Below are 16,937 nucleotides of genomic sequence, written 5' to 3'. Positions count from 1 at the left end.
AGAGTGGTTATGAATAACTGTGTAGCAAGGACAAACAGCTATAAGATATGAAAAGATTTTTGTTTTGTTTTGTTTTGTTTTACTCCTAAAGTTGAACAAAACAGACATAACAGGGATCAGAAGCAGCCTCATATTCTGGAACTACAGTTTATCCTTGTGGTGAAACCCCTTTCATCATGAAGGTGACTACTTTGATGAGCACGTTTGTTTGTTTGTCTGTTTAATTACAGATACAAAAGTCAAGTACCCATCCAGTGTTCCTAGGAACAACCTTACCCAAGGAAACGATCTATATTGAGTGGCTTCAGACTAAAACATACAGTATCATGCTTAATAATTTAAATGGCTATCTCTATTTTGGGAAGAGTATATTTGCATATACAGAGGGTGCCAAAAAAAATGTATACATATTTTAAGGAAGGAAAAAACTGTATTATAATTGTAATACTCAATATATACCAATAACAAAAGATGAATACAAGTCATGTGTATACATTTTTTGCCACCCCCAGTATTGTGTATACACACACACACACACACACACACACACACACACACATACACACAGAGTATATACTGGGTCTGACAATTAAAATGCGAACCTGTCACAACGACGTTGCTAATCTTTTTTTTTGACATCAGAGGGATTATTCATTATGAATTTGTAGCAACTGGACAAATAGTTAACCAAGTTTACTATATGGAAGTGCTGAAAAGGCTGCATGAAAATTCAGACGACCTGAACTTTTCGTCAACAATTCATGGTTCTTGCATCACGACAATGCTCCAGCTTCCAGGACACTGTGAGGGAGGTTTTAGCCAGGGAACAAATAACTGTATTGGAACACGCTCCCTACTCACCGGATCTGGCCCCCAAAGACTTCTTTCTTTACCTGAAGATACAGGAAATATTGAAAGGAAGACATTTTGATGACATTCAGGACATCAAGGGTAATACTACAACAGCTCTGATGGCCATTCCAGAAAGAGAGTTCCAAAATTGCTTTGAAGGGTGAACTAGGCACTGACATGGGTGTGTATCTTCCCAAGGGGAGTACTTTGAAGGTGATTGTAGTGATATTCAGCAATGAAGTATGTAGCACTTGTTCTAGGATGAGTTCATGAATTTAATTGTCTGACCTTGTATATTGTATTATTATCGTGTCAACTTGGTCTTCTGCTGGTTTGGTCCCTCCACTCAAGAGAGGGAATACCCCCCAGAAGGAACTCGTTTAGAGTAATAAGCAGACCTTTGCAATATGCCACCAAGCGAAGGATTGAAGAGCGAGATGGCCAGAGGGGACCTTTTAAGAAGATGATCAATGGACTCTAGGAGCAATACTGTCTGATTACCCAGCATAAAGTTTTCCTTTTCTGCTCTGTAATTCTCTTAAGTTATCCTCAAGCCTTCCATAAAGTTATATTAGCCTCACATTAGCTGTGTTATGAGGAGTAAACTAGGGAATCTATATTCATGATCAGAGAAGTGGCCCCAGAGAGAGCTTCCACATTAGGAGAATCAGTTATGACATGGCCAAGTGAGGAGGGAATTTCGAGCCAGTCTAGAGTGACAAGTGTAACATGATAGATTTCTGGAACACGCAAGTACAACAAATTGCCCTGTCTTTGAGTTAGGATGAGACCATCAGACTATACATAATCAAAATAGAATGTTGGAAAGTTTTTAGCCAAGTAATGACTAAAACAAAAAAATACCAGAAATGTCTAGCCAAATGTGATTTTTGCCTATTGTATAGGTCATAATCTAATGCATAGATTACAATATGAAAATTACAATATTTGTAGAAACTGGTTTGTAAATATAGTTCCTTAGAATATTAGGTTGAACCATAGAAGCTATGATTCTTTAGGCCAAAAATAGTAGAATATCAACAATTTCATATGGTCCAACCTCATAAATTTCAAAATAATATATATGGATATCCTGCTCTTTTATATCTGTGATTACTTTGGTATTGTGCATCGGTTTTATGAAACTTAACATCAGAAGGTTCTTTCTTCTGGAACACTTACATATGAAACAAATTCAATATCAGTGGACCCAATCCTGAATGAGAGCAGAGACTGTCTTTTTACAGAAACAGAGATATCTGATCTCCATACAATTTAAAGTCCATCTAGTTTCCTTAAAAATCAGGTCATTCTATTTTACTTCAACTCTTACCTTGAAGCTTCTATTTAAATAAAACCACTAGCATATCTGAAATAAGAAAAGTGCAGATAATATATTATCTCAAAAATATAAATGCATATATTATATCTAAGTCCATCAGAGAGTTGGAAACTGGTACTAAATTCACTAAATATGAGCATGACACATAAAGTTTAAATCTCCAAAATTACTATTACAATCGTATTATTATTATTGTTGTTGTTGTTGTTGTTATACTATCATTTCAACTTTTTCCTTGAATTAGAGCAACAATGGTTATGGTGTTCTTTGGGTAAGTGAGTATAGGAGAAGTTATAATCTAGAAACAACAGCCCCTCAATCTTAATGGTTTAAAGCAAAAGTTAATTTCTCACTTGTGCTAAATGCCCACGAAATGTCAGGGACCCAGGCTGACACAGCACCAGGGTCTCCTATAGTCACTGTGCCAGAGGCCAGTAAGCTCTTGAGGGGCTCCCAGGCACAATTCAGTCTTCTTCTCATTCTCTCACATCAGCTCTGCCCACAACTCATTGGCCAGAGCTAGTCATGTGGCTCACGGACCACCAGGAAAAGAGGAAGTGCAATGCTTCCAAGGGTCTAGAAGGGAAGAACTGGAAATGTTTCATGAGCAGTGCTGCTGACTAACACTATTCCCAGAAGAAGAACGGGTTCTTCTTTGTTCAGAAAACAGGAGATTTTATCTATCTGTGTGTGTGTGTGTGTGCATGTATGTACACGCGTGCACATACACACATAGAATTGATCGGAAGCCATTCTTTTGGTTCAAATCAAGTTTGCGACAAGAAGAACTAAATCCCCCAACCCACTGAACACTGAACAAATCACCATACTTTGTTGTAAAAGATGACTGAATAATCCCTGATTAAATTTCAGTGTTTCCCCCCTACTCTCAGCTTCAACCAACCACAAACTACTATTCTTTGAGAAAGGGTCAGCTATGAGGAGGAACTCACCACAAATTCATTTTATTGATCCACCTTGGAAAACACATTTGCTTGTGTTCTTAGCAAACAGAGGTTTTATTCTTTTGTACAATATGATTGATTTTTAGCTCTGAATATAGGCAAGCACAATGCTTTGGTTTGATGAAGAAAGTCCAGAAACTAATTGAAAGCAAAGTTCGCGGTGGCCATTTTTCCTAACACAAATTCTCAGAATAGATGACAGTCTCCAAACAGTCAAAAGAGATAAATAGTATTCTATCTGGATGCATTAAATCCCTATAATGTGCTCTCTAACTAAAGAAAATGAAATTACTTATTAAGTGCTTTGAGGCAAAAACTATTAACTTACTTTCCTATTAGGAACAAATGAATAGAAAAAATTACTTTGAATTTCCATTACCACATGACATTCTGCAAAACACGTGAAGCAGAATATACAATTTATAAATAGTGACAGTTCAACCTAAAATCTGAAAAAGAAAAAAAAGGGGGGAAGGGAATATTCCTGCATGTGTTTATTTTTTAAAGTAACGATTGAGATATTCTCTCTTGGCTTAATAAAAGGAAAATACAAATTGATTCTGCCTCAGCCCACACATCAGGACACCAGAAAAATCTGTGGCTCTAATTCAAGAACATAATTAAGATACCAGTAATAGGAGTAGATTTAAGAAACATTTAATGCAGAAACTAGTTTTCAAGTCCATAGAACATATTTAAAATTCCTGTAGCCACTTTTTTCCTAGCTATCCTGGACTCTTGTGTTTGTGATTAAATTCTATCAATAACATACCTTTACTGTTTTGCATTTATCTTTTTGTTTGTGCTTACCTATTATTTTAACTAGATGAGCTGTTCAGACATGTAAGCACTCACAGCATTTTATGCTCTACATAGAACAATATATGATAATGTAGATATGACAGTATCAGAATTTTACAGGATTATTTAGATTTGGGACAATACTTGAAACTAATTTTTTCCAAAACTCATGACGAAAAGGAACAAGCATTTAGTAAACATTTAGCTACATCCCACCTTCTACTCACTGAATCTTCACAGCAGCCTCCTAAAGGTGGTTAAATTTCATTTTATAAGAAAATGGAGACTCAGAAAGAGTAGGAATTTTGGTGAAGTTCACAAAGCTAGTAAATAGTTAAGATGGAATTAAATCTCAGTTCTATGGGCTCCAAAGCTCAAGCACTTTTTTAGAAATCGTATAAATCATTTCTATTCATTTAAAAGAATGCTAAGACTTTAGGTTTCAAGGTTCACTGATCTATACGGTAACACAATTAGTGACCAAACTAAATTCATAAAGCTCTTCTCTGTAGCTACGTAGTAACAGATAGGTCAGATTCATGTACTTATTTTTAATGTGTTGATATTACCTATGTACAAAATAAAAAGAAGACAAGAAGAACAATAACAACATGCAACTATTTGAGCACTTGGAAGGCAGCATAACAAAAAGGCTAGCAAGTCTGAGGCAAGGAGTCAAGCCATCTGGGGTGATTACAGATTCTGCCACTTACAAGCTATAAAACTTAAGCAAATCACCTCACCTCCCTGTGTGTCAGTTTCCTTATTAGCAATTATTATTTGACAGCTGAGTACTTTATCATGATCTCATTGAATATTTAGAAAACACATAAAGTATATTCTAGAAGAAAAGAATTTCTACTTTCACCACTCTCAAATCCTATTTTATTTTTTGACATATATTTTGACTTGTAAAGAACTTCCTAATATTAGATCCACAAAGGCTCAAAGTAGGCAACATAATACTGAGCCCAAACAGAGACATAATTTGAGGTCTTGGATTGACAGAAAGGACTGTTCATAAAATTCACTTAGAAATTGGACATGCGCTGGTGTGTAAGAGTTACTCTTGTCTCCAAGCATAACTTAAGTCTTACACTGTTATTTTTTTCTTTTATGTTTATTCTCCTTTCTAACTCCCCATTTACTAAATAAGTCATAACTTGCTGAGCCGAGTCTGGGACTGGAAAGAAAAGGAACTTTCTCCTTGGCATGACTAAGCAGAACCAAAGACAGACCAGAAGATGAATCTCAAAGTCTGATTGCTCTGATCTGTCCCCCCATAGCATAGTGAGGGACGCCGCCATCCTCATTGGATAGAAAAGAAGGGCCCTTTACATAGGCCTTATTTTTAATAGCCCACAGTGCTACTGCTTGCCTCTCTTTTACTTTCTTTTTACCTTGTGGCCAAAAAAGAGTTCTATGCATTCAAATATAAACTTGAGAAATCTTATGACCACTGTATATTGTGCCCATAATCTAACTTCATTTATAATTATTTTAGTGTCTCAACAAGAAAATACACACCCCCCAAAAAAAAATACCAAGAAAAAATGTGAAATAAATAGTAATGTCCCCTCTCTCAAATATGTTACAAATCAAAGCAATAACTCTAAAACCTGATGTGCTGTCTGAAGATTAAAGAAAGGGAGGGAGGGAGGGAAAAAGGGAGGGAAGGAAATGGAAAAGTTAAAAGCAGGATATTTTAAGAACTAATCAAAGACTAAGTGCCTTCTTATTCAAAACTCCTTTTTCCATTTCTAGAAGAAAAGTAAAAGCAAACATTGTGAAGGTCAATAAAGAAATGCACCACCTATGTAGTCCTTCTGATACAGAGATCTGGCTCAAACTATCATAGGTGAAGTTACTCCTAGAACCTACTACAGCGCTCATCATACAGTAGTCAGCGAATATCTTTTCAATGAATAAATAAATGAATGATTTAGGAATGAATTATACTTTAATCTCCAAAGAAATAAATCTTCAAATAACAAATAAGTCTTTATTAGGTGAATTCTTCTATACTCACAACTTCCATTGTCATGTAGGTCGTGATGAACCCCCAACCTACTACCTCTCTAGCTCCCAACCTTCCTACATTCCAGGCTTGCATATCCAATTATCTACAAGTGAATTAGCCATCTGGATGTCCAACACATCCATCAATCACAGCATGACCAAAACAACATTCTTATTCCTCCCATCTACTCAGAATCTCTCATTTTCCTATGTTTCATGATCCCATCCAAAACTAGAATCATAAATGTCATCAAGTAGAGACCAGAAGATGAATCTCACTTTACCTCCCTGTGCGTCAGTTTCCTTATTAGCAATTATTTACCGCCTACAGCTAATGGATTACCAAATCCTCTTTCTTCTATCCCCAAATAATTTTGAAATCCCTACTTTTATCTCTATCCCACTGCTACCATAGACCCTTATTCTATGCAATAACCCTGCAGTAATCTCTCCCAATTGATTTCCTGCATCCAGTTTTGTTTCTCACTCATCTTCTTCACTGTTGACAAGATTATTCATTCCCCTTACTTAAAATTCTTCAATGGCTCCCTAAACTTTTCAGAATGAAGCCTAACTTATTTCAAATGGTATCTAAAGCCTTTCATATTAAAAGCACTTCTCCCATAAGAAATAATGATAAAGTGTACCATTGCAGGGCCCAGGCTACAACTGCTCTTTAACTGCCCATCTCCGGGCAAGAAAAAAATCCTCCAAATATCCCAGCTCTGTCACGGGAGGGAGGCATCATCCCCCACTGACTGAAGTTAGGAGAAGACCAAATGCTCTCACCAGGTAACCAGCAGAAGAAAATTATGTCCCTCCATATTCTCAGGTTCCTGCATAACACTGGAGCCAAATAAAAGTTCCAGAGGTAGTCTTTCAAGGCTTCTTGGCACTAGAGTTTTCCAATCAATAGGAGTTCTTAATATAAGGCCAAGTTTCTAAAGTGAGCATTTCATTTGCATGACCACCTCTAGAGACTAAGAAAATGCTAGGGGTAAAGAAGTGATGCTTGGCTGTCCACTCACTGTGGCTGGCCGTAGTGCCCCTTGGCCTGACAACACTGGAATGCTGTGGTAGGGGCTGTGGTGGTGTTTGTGTCATGTATGGACAGGAACATTCCAGACTCAGTGGTATGTGGACACCAATACAAGAACTTTATAGAAATCCCAGTCTTTCACATTCAAGGAATGTAAACAGCGGCAAACTGAACTATGTCTGTGCATAATAAGGAGGCAAAATGCCCTGCTTGCTTAGGAACTTACCTTCTGAATTTTGTGGACACACATTTTTATCACCCCTGCCTGAGATACCAATATTATTGTATTATCCAGAATATGTCAAAAATGTTTATTTCCTAAATGGAAACATAATTTCTTCAGAAGAGGGTACATGGCTTCATGGAAAAAGATAAGTAGTCATACCAATTCTTACTGTTGGACATGTGCCTTTCCTTCATTAGAGCTTAAAAAAATAATGAAACACTCACTTTTACAGGAACGTGTTTGCCTCCATGGAAAAATTCTTAAGGTCATTATCATCCATGAGGAACGAAGATCAACTGTAATTTATGTGATGCTTCTGAAACAATGCAGTGTGTTGTTCTAACTAACCATTTCCTCTTCAAATATTTCAGGTAGATTAACTGTACCACCATGTTTTGTTTCAGCATGTTCATCAAAAGCTATTTTTCCTTACTTCTAAACATAGTTTCATTAAAATTAGTCTTCATTGAAAACAAAATATACTTTAACACACACAAAAAAAAACAGAAATAAGGTCATATATCATTGTAGCTATATATTTATACTTAACCAACATGGTTTAAGGAGGTTTGCTTTTTAGAAAATCATGTAAGACTGGCGTTTATCATTAGCCAAAATCTTTGCATTCAAGGAAAGCATGTGTTTTAGTATTATCACTGGGAAATTTGATGCTATATATTATTTTGTACTTTTATATTCTGTATAGTTACATTTTTTAATAGAAAAGATTCTAAGTTATCCAAAATATTTACCATTTTTATTTATCAAAATCAAAAATGAGAAACAACCTTGTTGCTTCTGAACCCTTAGGAAATTATTAAAACTTTGGAATATCTGCAATGCCTTAGGTACAGAAGGTAAGGAATGCATAGTGAATAGTCACTGGGTATGGTCCATCTTTGTAAAGATGACAACTAGAGTGCATTTAGTGGGTTTTTATAAATTATGCCCTTTAGTGAGTTATTTCAAAACTAAAATTATCTAATAATCATTTCTCCATTGCTATAGAGATTCTAGTAGTATTTCTTTTATAAAGACTCTGGCCATGATAATCTATAGATAAATTATCAATTGACTTTCCTTTTCTTTCTTCCCATTCTCTGTTGAATGTGTGACCCAATGTTGTCATTTTCCTAGACTGTGTTGTAAATGAGAAAACAACACACATATCTGCTCAAGTCCATTTGACAGTTCCATTGCAACTAACCCAACTGTCTGGAGCGGCTGCAGCTCCAAAGGCTTCACCGAAACTTGCTCTAGCCTTTACTCACATGAGCTTTCTATAGATGCAGTCCCCAGAAAGGACATGTTACTCACAAAGCTAAGTAGAAGCCAAAAGAAAACAAAAAATAGTTTACTACAATGATACATCTCATAATTACAGTTGAGAATCATGAAGATCACTCATACTCGTAGGCAGGCACATGACCTTGTTTTTCATATTCAATAAATCAATTAATGTAGATATTTAAATGTATTTGAAAGAACGGTGTTATGGCCTGAATTGCACTGTGCAAAAACTCATATGTTGAAGCCCTAATGTGTCTATATTTGGACACAGGGATTTAAAGGAGGCAACAATGTCATAAGGGTGGAGTCCTAATGCAGAAGCACTGGTGTCCTCATAAGAAGAAAAAGCCACCAGAGCTTGCTCTCTCTCCCTGCACGTGTGCAGAGAAAGGCCATGTGGGGACAGCAAGAAGGCACCATCTGCAAGCTGTAGAGAGAGACCTCACCATAAACCAACCAGCCTGCTGGCACCTCCAGCCCCCTGACTTGTGAAAAAATAAAATTCTATGAAAGACACCAAATTGGAAAGGAATAAGTAAAACTGTCATTATTTGCAGATGACACGATACTGTATATAGAGAACTCTAAAGATTCCACTAAAAAACTGTTAGATCTGATACATAAATTCAGTAAAGAGCAGAATACAAAATTAATATTCAGAAATCAGTTGCATTTACCAATAACAAACTATCAGAAAGAGAAATTAAGAAAACAATCCTATTTACAATTGCATCAAAAAAATGAAATATCTACAATAAATTGAACCAAGGAGGTAAAAGATCTGTACTCAGAAAATTAGAAGACATTGAAGAAATAAACTGAAGAAGATACAAATAAATGGAAACATATATCATGCTCATGGATAGGAAGAATTAACAATTGTTAAAATGTCCATACTACCCAAAGCAATCTCTAGATTCAGTGCAATCTCTATCAAAATACCAATGGCATTTTTCACAGAACTAGAACATATCCTAAAATTTATATGGAACCACAAAAGACCCCAAAGCCATGACAATCTTGAGAAAGTAGAACAAAGTAGGAGGTATCACGTTACCTGATATCAAATTATACTACAAGGCCATAGCAATCAAAACAGCATGGTACTGGCATAAAAAAATAGAAACACAGATCAATGGAAGAATAGAGAGCCCAGAAATAAACCCAACACTACATAGTCAGTTGATTTACGAAAAAGGAGGCAAGAATATACAATGAGATAAAGACAGTCTACTCAATAAATGGTGTTGAGAAAACTGGACAGATACATGCAATAAAAGAAGTGAAACTGGACCACCTTCTTAAACCATATACAAGAACAAACTCGAAATGGATGAAAGATTTAAATGTAAAACCTGAAATCATAAAGCTCCTAGAAAAAAAATCATGGGCAGTAAACTCTCTGACATTGCTCTTAGTAGTATTTTTTCTGATACACCTCCTCAGACAAGGGGAACGAAAGAAAAATAAACAAATGGGACTACATCAAACTAAAAAGTTTTTGCACAGCAAAGGAAATCAACAAAATGAAAAGACAGCCTATTGGATGAGAGAAGATATTTGCCAATGAGACATCTGATAAGGAGTCAATATCCAAAATTTATAAATAACTCATGCAACTTAACACCAAAAAGATAAACAATCCAATTAAGAAGTAGGCAGAGGACCTGAATAGACATTTTTCCTAAAGGACATATGGCCAACAGACATATAAAAAGATATTCAATGTCACTAATCATCAGAGAAATGCAAATTAAAACCACAATAAGCTATCACTTTTCATCTGTCAGAATGGTTATCATTAATAAATCAACAAACAACAAGTGCTGGCGAGGATGTGGAGAAAAGGGAACCCTCATGCTGGTGGGATTTCAAATTGGTGCAGCCACTATGGAAAACAGTATGGAGGTTCCTCAAAAAAATTAAAAACAGAACTACCTTATGACCCAGCAATTCTACTTTTGGGTATTTATCCAAAGAAACCCAAAACACTAATTCAGAAAGACACATGCATCCCTATGTTCACTGAAGTGCTAAATAGGCAAGATATGGAAGCAACATAAGTGCCCATCAATAGATGATTGGATGAAGAAGATGTGGTACATATATACAATGGAGTATTACATGGTTATAAAAATAAATAAAATCTTACCATTTGTGACGACATGGATGGATCTAGAGAGTATTATGTTAACGGAAATAAGTCAATCAGAGAAAGACAAATACCATACGATTTCACTTCTATGTGGAATGTAAAGAACAAAAGAAGCAAACAAACAAAACAGAAACAAACTCATAGATACAGAGAATAAACTGATGGTTGCCAGATGGGAGAAGGGTTGGGAGGTTTGGTGAAAAAGGGGAAGGGATTAAGAAGTACAAATTTGTAGTTACAAAGTAGTCACAGGGATGTAAAGCACAGCATAGAGAATATAGTCAATAATATGATAATAGCTATATATAGTGCCAGGTAGGTACTAGACTAATCAAGGGATCACTTTGTAAATTATATAAACATGTAACCACGACGCTGTACCCTTAAAACTAATATAAAATAATATTGAATATCAACCGTAATTGAAAAAAGAAATATAAATTTAAAAAATATTTTTTTTAATAAAAATAAAATAAATGTCTGTTATTTAAGCCACCCAGTCTGTGGTGTTTTGTTATGGCAGCCTTAGCAGACTAATACAGATAATTATCTCATTACTCTGGAAAAGTGTGCTAATGCTTTGTACCAGCTAGCCCTGTCCCAAAAAGCACTTGTTTTTAATAATACAGCTTTTTAAACTTTAATCAAATATTCTTTAATATTTAATCAAATATAGCAATGTCATAAATTTTCTCCTTGTTCTATATGTGCTTAGTGTCTTTCACACTTTTTAACTGTGATTCATATGCATGTATGTATATACTATATAGAATGTTCATAGTATATGTATATGTGCATATATATTTATATTTCACAAAACAATTATTTTCTTAACTATCTAACTTTAAGAAATATGTTCTGTTCAATTCTATTTTATTTTTAAAAAAATGCCTGTGTGTGCTTTTAAAAATTCATTTGAAAGAAAGGCAGTTTGAGGCTAGATGTTTGAGAAGTTTCCTTTTTAGCTATGTCATCCAAAACATTTCCTATTTACAAAACTTTCTTTTTATTCCCTTAGCATCTCAAGATCCTTAAATGTACACTGAAGTGAAAATAACCACATTTTTCCTCTATCCCCCCTCTTTCTCCATACCTCTCTCCCTCCCTCCTCTCTCTCTCTCTCTCTCTCTCACACACACACACACACACACACACACACACAAAAAAAAAAATGATCCTAAGCTTGAGGCAAATCAGTTGGGGTCCTGGTCAAAGCAGAACTTTTCACATGATTTAAATTAGAATGTCAAGCATATTGTCTTGCTGATTTGTGTGTAATAAAAAGATTTTGGGTTTTATCGTGCAATTAAGATATTGATTAATGCATACAGACTGAATACATGAATTCGCAATTGAGAAATATGGTATCCATGAAGGGAAATGTTGGATAACTTACACTCTTTCTAATTACCATAGGCACCTTGGGTATTAATACAAAATTGTATGACTTGAATTTCAAATAAAATATTTGTAGAGAGAAATTAATTTTATAATTTCCCATCTTATTCTATTTCTTTTGGGTATATATTTTAAAAATACTGCCTGTTACATCAATCAAAGATTTTGATACTGGTGTCTCTTGGTCTATGAACACCAGATAACGAAATGGAAGGAATAATTAAAGGAAGACAATTGTTACTATAGGTGCAAGTTTTATAGATTTGTCGCTTTCTGAAAAAATTAGTAAGGTTGGCTAAGACTCAGAAGCAAAAAAACACAGAATTCATAACAAAACGCTACTCGGTCACACTCAAAGTAATAGTACTTCTAGAAATCAAAATTTAATTCCCAAACTATAAAATGTCACAATCAAGATTTAAATTTCAAAGTTTCTAAAACGTCATGGGTCAAAATTCTAATGTTTATTTCTATATATAAAATTTTTCAAAATAGGTCCAAGGATACTTTTGAGCAGCTGAAAACTATATAAGGGCATTGACGATAACGTATACAGCTTTGGAGTGTGTGCATACATGTACACTTGCACACATTTATGCAGACATAAGAAAAAAGGAAATAATTGAATACAGTAAGAAAAATTCAATATTACATAATATATTCACTTTTTTATGCCATTGATATCGTGACACAATATTTTCTATTGTATTTTCTGTTCTGGCATAAAATTCACTTTGTTCCTTTGAGGAAAAAGAGAAATGAAACCAAAAGAAAGAAAAGACAGAAATAATGAAGGAAACATTCTTAATTACATCTGTTTTCATTCCAAATTACCCTCAGCACGTAGATAGCATCTGGCACATGGAAGTATTTAGTGTTTGTTAAGTGAATGAATCATAATTCACGATAGCCTCACACAGCCAATTCACACCAAACATAAATATTAAAAATTTTGAGCAACATTTAAATATTTGAAAATATATATGTAAAAAAAAAGATTTTTTTTTTTAGAAACCTTTTCCGAATTAGTTAAATGGAACTGTTTTTGCAAACTTCTTAGCTCTCACCTCTTCCTTCGTCTTTTTTGATATCACTCGGAGCCAGTCTCCAATCATGCTCAGGACAGCAGCAAAGTAAGCAAGTCCAACAAGAATCCAAAACCACACGACAGGCTTGTAGAAGTCTAGATATTCAATGTCAGATCCACCTGTGAGGGAAACAAACAAACAAAGCAATAGAAATGACTTCAAATTCATAAAAGTTAATATAGATATTTGCTGAAATCATCAACTGAATTTTGGCTTGTAAAACAGAGCAATCTTCCTGTTCATTGATCCATGTTATTTTTTTTCCATATGGAATTCCTGGTTTTCCATCATGTAATCCTCATCAATTTTGCAAGAACCAGTTGAATACATTTTTTTTAATGAGGCATTTCATTACTTCTGCAGGTCATGATGGTGTTTTCTTGTTTCATGTTTCTTTCTTACTTATTACAACATGTCTTATAATTCAGTCTAGCACTTAACTATTTCATGTGTACTAGTTTCTCTTTTCACCTCTGTTGTAACAAGTAGAAGACAAAGATGGCACTTTTTTTGGTATGCATTTAACTTAATATATTTACCTTATTGCCAATCAATTCATGTTAACCAATCAATACATGCTAACCAATCAATTCAGTGCCAGCCTGGACAGAGAGTGGTTCATATTTTAAAATCATCAATACAATGGATTGATAACAAATGCCAGAGACGATAACTTGGTGGGACTAATTTGAACCAATAATAATTCGCAGGTGAGACTATCATTCATTATTCTCAGACTTTCAGAGGAATTCCCATTTTTGTCATAAATTTAAATTCCTAGTCCTTAAGAAAAAAATTGGCAATGGAACTCTTTTACTTTACTCTAATTGTTACTTCTTCAGCCATTTGGTACGGTAACCGCACCTATGAGAATTTGAATACATTCAACACATCCCTACTTCAGCACATATTAATGGGTCACTTATTAAATCCCAAACATTGAACAGTTACTTTTCTCCCACAAGAAAGAGAAACAAGTCTCTCTCTTGAGAAATGCATAATTTAGCCTGTGAAAGCCTCATACAGACAAGTAACATATAACAGTGGATATATGCAGTATATCCACTGAGAGTGAAAGAGAATAAAATAGTGCTAGGAGAGGACATAGAAGAAATGATTTTTTTACTTCTGGAAGGGGGAAGGTGAGAAGAGAGAAAATGAGTTTTAAACAATGAGGATCAACACAGAGAAGAGTTCAGTGTGAAAATATAGGGCACAGTCAAAGGACTTTTAAGTAGTGGCTAAGGCTACATATGGATGGGGGCCAAGAAGTCGATGTATAGAAGACAAGAAAAAGCAAGCTGTTTCAGGTTGTGAGGACTTGTTTCTAACGCAAGGGAGGTAGGTAAAATTTCATGGACAGATAAATCCTCGATTCATGTTTGACTACACGTGCAGAAAGATCGAGTTGCAGGAAAGGAAGGATTGACAGGGAAGCCCCAAGATAAATTTTTGTTCTGAACAAGCTAAGAAAGTATTGTGCCTGAGTCAGGGCTGGAATGGAAAGAAGAAGCATTTTAGAGGGAGAATCAACAGGGATTAATGACCAGTTAGTTGGTGTGATGAGTGAAAGGAAGGTTCTAAGATGACCAGAGACCCTCACTTGGGAGATGGTGCTAGCAACAGGAAACACAGAGGAAGGAATAGTGACAAAAACAAAAACAGGGACATGAAAGGTTTGAAATGCTTGAGCTACAAATAGTTGGAGACACCCAGTAGGATCCTTAAGCACAGATCTAATGCTTAACAGGGAAGAACAGAAAAGAAGGGTTTTAGGATCAACAGCACGGGGGTCATGGAATTACTCAACTCTCAAAAATTCACCCATACAATCGTAAGAACTGCTGATAAATAGCAAGTACGCATTAAAAATCAAATACGAAATTTTGATTATAACATTACTCTGTATAAATGATACTTGCAGTGGCCTGCAATGACATTTTCAAGCATTGAAGGATAACAGTACAAAGAGACCATTTTTCTATCAGGCAAATAATGTTAATAGACACAACTTCAGCTTTCGTTAGGGACAAATAATGTGAAGAATACAGTTTTCAAAGTAAATAATATTACCTTCAAAATATTGTGAAAAATTTTACCTCGTGCAGTGTTTTTAAAAATGTCATTGCTGGGAAGGATTATGGAGGCTGAACACATCTCATTATGGTTAAGATTTGGCCCATGGGGGATGTAGTTCTACAAATTCACAGAAGTGACTTAAGAAATGTGTGTGGAAACTTGTTACATGAGAGGCTCACTAGTGAATTCTATTTTTCAAATGTTTCCATTTCAATAAAACCAAAATGACATTTTTTCCCAAGTACTTTCTCTTTCAAAACCAGAAAATCTTCATCCAAATAGTTGTGACTCACTTAACACTTACATTCACTAAGATGTTGATTTTAGAAGTTAGTTTATGCACAAGATGACTTTTTATAAGTCTTCTTTCTTATAAACAGGATGTCACAGTTTAAAAAGAGTAAATGAGTTTAATCACTAAAAGGTTTATATTTGGGTAAGATGTTTACCCCACAGGTTTTAGTGGATTCTAACCATGGTTGTGGGGGTGGTGGGTGGTGGGCAATGCTTTCCCATTTTTAATTGACACTCTTAAGATGAAATACCGACAATCAAAAGATATAGGAAAAACTAATGTATATGAGAGTATTGTTAAACAACTCGCAAATCATATTCACTTTCTGGTATCTAAGATTTATGAATTAATTTCCACATCATTCAATTCACTTGATCCAAGAATCTTATCCAAATTAAATTATCTGTAATGTTTAGACAACTTGCTAAAAAGAGTGTCGGTTTTGCTTTCAAATTAGGAAACATTCAAAAATTTTCTTGGCTGTTATAAGCATTAATTTTAATCTGGCTACATTCAGGAAACCCGTCCATGGGTCTCTTGCTGGTTAAGAACCTCGGGTAAATTCTCTGTCCTGGATTCACTCCTTCATCCCATATCCAATCAGCCATGCCACCATTTTTTTTGTTGTTTCTTTCCACAGACTCCTGAGATGCGGTCTGCAGGATACTACAACACTCTCCCCTCTTGGGTTCCTCACCCACTTGGCAGAAATAGTCACCTTGTGGCAGTTTTCTTTGTTGCCACCAAAAATATGCACACAAATCCTTTCCATTTTAAGAACTTTTTGGCTCATCATTATAGGAGAGCAGACAGATGGCAATAAAAATAGCAAAGAAGGGTGGAAGTACACAGGTTTCAGGAATCTTATAAACTTTTCCAAATAGTTAAAATAAGTCTCTTCCTGACTCTCATATGATATGTGACAGCCTCTCTTAAAGGGTGCCATTTTTCTCTGGACTTCTCCCTGATGCTTAAATAAGGAAATCGGCCAGAGCCAAATCTAATCTGGTAGATTACACTACAGGTACAAAAAAAATGTAGCCTGGGAAAGGTACAGGTTGGCCTGACTGCTCAAAACGCATTCTCTCCACAGATGGGTTTCCTAAACATCGGAGGGAAGTTGCATTCCCAACCCTTACATTTCCACTGACTTAGGTCAGGGCTATTAGTTAAGACCATTTGTCATAGATTTAAGCTGTATCTCCAGCTGCATTTATCAGTAATGGAACTGATAATTCAATTGCCATCACTCTCGTGGCCTCTTTCAGAATTCAAGAGTGAAAGGCAGTTTACAGGCTCTTGGAAATCCCGACAGTAAGTGTCCCCACTTTGCAATAGAGAAATCATAGTCTCTGTCAGTAAAATAACATGTCAGTTCTCTTAGGGAA

The 16,937-nt window shown here is 35.3% G+C and overlaps 1 protein-coding gene across 4 annotated transcripts in view; it reads right to left on the bottom strand.

The window, feature by feature from the left end:
• The window catches only part of KCNK2 (potassium two pore domain channel subfamily K member 2), a 167,156-nt gene that overhangs the window by 23,691 nt on the left and 126,528 nt on the right, over positions 1 to 16,937 (bottom strand). For all 4 annotated transcript variants that reach the window (XM_081025275.1, XM_081025276.1, XM_081025273.1 and 1 more), the window contains exon 6: positions 13,155 to 13,294. In XM_081025275.1, the coding sequence (XP_080881401.1) occupies positions 13,155 to 13,294 (140 nt within the window). The remainder of the gene's footprint in view (positions 1 to 13,154; positions 13,295 to 16,937) is intronic.

The sequence above is a fragment of the Rhinolophus hipposideros genome (genome assembly GCF_964194185.1).
Source record: "Rhinolophus hipposideros genome assembly, chromosome: 19".
NCBI lineage: Eukaryota > Metazoa > Chordata > Mammalia > Chiroptera > Rhinolophidae > Rhinolophus > Rhinolophus hipposideros.
The sequence above is the reverse complement of the archived record's forward strand: the minus strand, read 5'-3'. Positions and strand labels throughout refer to the sequence as shown.